General features: G+C 32.3%; 1 protein-coding gene across 1 annotated transcript in view; it reads right to left on the bottom strand.

Moving 5' to 3' along the window:
• Window positions 1–4,306, bottom strand: part of slco1d1 (solute carrier organic anion transporter family, member 1D1) — a 35,208-nt gene continuing 30,902 nt past the window's right edge. The window contains exon 13 of the mRNA XM_056455243.1: window positions 1–1,816. Within this exon, the coding sequence (XP_056311218.1) occupies window positions 1,600–1,816 (217 nt within the window). The 3' untranslated portion in view covers window positions 1–1,599. The remainder of the gene's footprint in view (window positions 1,817–4,306) is intronic.

The following is a 4,306-nucleotide window of genomic DNA, read 5'->3' as shown; positions in this document are numbered from 1 at the left end:
TCATTGTATGACATGTTGTGCTTTATTTACAGCTTCACATGTAAAATTTGATTCCATCCAGAAATGTTTTACAAAACAGTGCAGCATATATATATATATATAAAAAGGAATGACGATAAATGTGACCGCGATTTATATTATCATCGTTCACAATGACCTGCCACCATAACAGTGATTCTACGTAACAATGTATTGTGTGTTTTCTTTGCGTATAATACTTTCTTACTAGTTTAAGTGTAGTCGTTGGTTGTCATGTCATCCGTTGTGTAAATAATAGTACACATAAATGTATTCGACCTATAGGAAAGAAGTGAAGGTGAGGGTGTACTTACTGTCCTGTAGAACAATCCTGGACATAAATATGGGGAGGAATAGGAACCTTTTTCATTGTTTGTGCATTTTATACACTTCCAGCGTCTTTCTTTTCTATTTTTGAATGTTTATTAACCATTTGGAGATTGTAGATGACGTCAAAATGGTAGCAGTTGAGCATTGACTATAACTGCACAAGCTTTTCACAAAAAGACACCGCTTCACAGGGCTTTGAATGCGACGTGACTTGTTCGTAGCACTTTTATATGGTTATTTTTGCAAATAATACACGCGTGTCCACTTTTATTTGCCTGCCTGCTGCTTATTTATGTTGTTGAGAAGTGGTTTAGGGTTAGGTTTGGAGCGTGTGCTCAAAAATATTCCCGAAATTTTGCATATTTTCCAAACATGCGCAAACCGTTAAAAAAAGGGAACGACAATATGACAATATTGACGAATCGGGACTGAAATTGACTGAGAATGTCCTGCGAAAATCATTGTATGACATGTTGTGCTTTATTTACAGCTTCACATGTAAAATTTTATTCCATCCAGAAATGTTTTACAAAACAGTGCAGCATATATATATATATATATATAAAAAGGAATGACGATAAATGTGACCGCGATATATATTATCATCGTTCACAATGACCTGCCACCATAACAGTGATTCTACGTAACAATGTATTGTGTGTTTTCTTTGCGTATAATACTTTCTTACTAGTTTAAGTGTAGTCGTTGGTTGTCATGTCATCCGTTGTGTAAATAATAGTACACATAAATGTATTCGACCTATAGGAAAGAAGTGAAGGTGAGGGTGTACTTACTGTCCTGTAGAAAATCTAGCAATCGAATGCTATTTTCATTAAATGTACAAATTAACACAATTTTATAACTATGAACTTAGATATGGGAGTTAAAACTTCTCTAACACTCTATATCTTCGGTTTAATACACACATTTCCCTGTTGGGGAAAGAAATACATATATAAACCATAACAGAACGGTTTCCACCATTCATTTTTGACCGTTATGACAGTAAAAACGCTGTAGAAAAAGTTGGCTCAACTTCTAATTGTAAGGCAAGTTGCTGGACAGCTTTTTTGAAGTTGAGTCAACTTTACAGTGTACTATTTGATGATTTCTAGAGTATCGTTGGACATATAATAGAAGAGCTTTTATTAAAACCAATGCGATTTCTATATAAACATTAGAATACTAAAATGGTTTCTATTGTTTGGTTTGTTTTCGTCTGAAAGACTTATTAAAACTGGAAGCATAACTTCAGATGGTGGTCTCCTGGTCTGGATTTTCACATTTTACAATCGCTGAAGACGCATTTCCATTGGTGGTTGACACACCACAGCTGTCCGGTTCTGGAGCTTTCAACTGGTCCTTTAGCGCTTGCTTCTTTTCTCGATGAGACAGTCTGTTGTAAAGAAGTCCAAGCAGCAGGTAGGATGCGCTGTACAGGGCATAAATTAACCCCAAAAAAGCATTCCTGAAAGACAAAAATGGTGCTTCCATGAGATAGTTGTGTAGTTATGGCTACAGTGCGCTTGTATGACATCACATCATGGAGCTACTATGACAGAATAAAAGGATAAATGTTGGCGATGGGTGTTTTTTGTTGTTGTCTGATTGCATTATGGGACCTTGATCTCTGCTCCGACAACTTTGGTTGTAGAAACTTTAACTCTGCATTATAATAAAGCGACTTTTATTGATATTTAAAGGAACACTCCACTTTTTTTCCTCATTTTACAAGTCACCTAGTGTTAAACAGCTGAGTTTTAACATTTTTTAATCCATTCAGCTGATCACTTGGTCTTTTGAGAGCACTTTTAGCTTAGCTTAGCATAAATACTTGAATCGGATTAGACCATTAGCATCTCACTCAAAACTTTCGTTAATTAATCAAAGCTTTTGAGCAAGATCGAAAAAAAAAAAAGAAAATTAAATATAAATGATCGAAACTTTTTCTTTTAAATTTAAATTTGTGAGTGAAATGCTAATGGTCTAATCTGATTCAACTATTTATGCTAAGCTAAGCTAAAAGTGCTCCCAAATGACACAGAAAATCAAAATAAGCTAATTTTACAAGTCACAAGTTAAACATTTATTGAATTCATTCTGACAATCTGGGTCTTACGAAAGCACTTTTAGCTTAGCTTAGCATAAACACTTGAATCGGATAAGACCATTAGCGTTTCACTCACAAATTTAAATAAATAAATAAAAAGTTTTGATAATTTTTATTTTATTTAATTTTCAATGTATTTATTTATTTTTCAATAAAAAACAGTAGAATCACTTATTGGTCATTTTTGAGCAAGATGCTAATGGTCTAATACGATTCAATGACTTATGCTAAGCTAAGCTAAAAGGGCTCTTAAAAGACAAAATGGAAAATAAGGTAATTTTACAAGTCACTTAAACAGCAGAGTTAAAAAAAAATTATCAATTCAGACAACCTGGGTCTTGGGGAAGCACTTTTAGCTTAGCTTAGCATAAATTATTGAATCAGATTAGACCATTAGCATCTCACTCAATTTCAAAAGGAATTTAATTAATTTGCATATAATTTTCGATAAAACGTCGATAAACGGAGAAGTCACTCTTTGGTCATTTCTGAGCGAGATGCTAATGCTAAATCTGATCAATAATCTATGATAAGCTAAGATAAGCTAAAATTGCTCCATCAGAACCAGAAAATGTAAATGAGCCAATTTTACAAGTCACCTAGAGTTAAACAGAGCAAGATCGAAAAAAATAAATAAATCGAAAATTAAATAAAATAAAAATTATCAAAACTTTTTCTTTTAAATTTAAATTTGTGAGTGAAATGCTAATGGTCTAAACCGATTCAAGTATTTATGCTAAGCTAAGCTAAAAGTGCTCCCAAAAGACACAGAAAATGGAAATAAGCTAATTTTACAAGTCACTTAGAGTTATATATATATATATATATATATATATATATATATATATATATATATATATATATATATATGTGTATGTGTGTGTGTGTATATATATATATATATATACACACACATATATATAGATACACATACATACATATATATATATATATATATATATATATATATATATATATATATATATATATATATATATATATATATATATATATAAAGCTGTGGTAAGATGTATGTTTTGAGAACAAAAAAAATCACGTATTGTCCTGTAATTGCTCACTAACTTCAAACAAATGGTTGACATTCATGACATTGCTGTATTTTCAGAAGGATAAGAGTTAGCTTTGTTCCTGTGCCTGCTGTGCAGCAAGTATTTCCATGCTTGTCATAAAAGCTTTCCGTCAAATGGAACTTCAGGTAATGCAATCCTTTGAGGGCACAATGCTTTCCCCTCTTTCACAATTATGTAGAAATACATCTCAATACAATACAATAGCTTAATGGTGGGTGTACTGGTAGACTTTTTTAACTTTGTCCCCCAAATGTGTAAAAACTAAAACTAATGAAGGCTAATGCTTGTGAGTTTTTTCTTTCAGATTGCATTATGGGACTTTGATCTCTGCTAAAACAACTTTTGATGTAGAAACGTTTCAGCTTGTAATAAAGTGACTTTTATTGACATTTAAAAGAGATTTATTTTAAGTCTGGTGGAAGCACTTTTAGCTTAGCTTAGCATAAACCATTGAATCCGATTAGACCATTAGCATCTCGCTCAAAAATGACCAGAGCGACTCCTCTATTTATCGAATTTGTATCAGAATTTGCATAAAAATTATCAAAACTATTTTTAAAATAATTTTTGAGTGAGATGCTAATGGTCTAATCTGATTCAATGAATTATGCTAAGCTAAAAGTGCTCCTGCTAGACCCTGAGATCAGCTGAAAGTTTTCAAAAATGTAAAATCTCAGCTGTTTCACTCTAGGTGACTTGTAAAAGTAGCTTATTTGCATTTTCTGGGTCTGACTGAGCACTTTTAGCTTAGCTTAGC

Source organism: Danio aesculapii, chromosome 4 (genome assembly GCF_903798145.1).
Source record: "Danio aesculapii chromosome 4, fDanAes4.1, whole genome shotgun sequence".
Lineage (NCBI taxonomy): Eukaryota > Metazoa > Chordata > Actinopteri > Cypriniformes > Danionidae > Danio > Danio aesculapii.
Note: the sequence above shows the minus strand (reverse complement) of the source record. Positions and strands in the feature narration are given on the sequence as shown.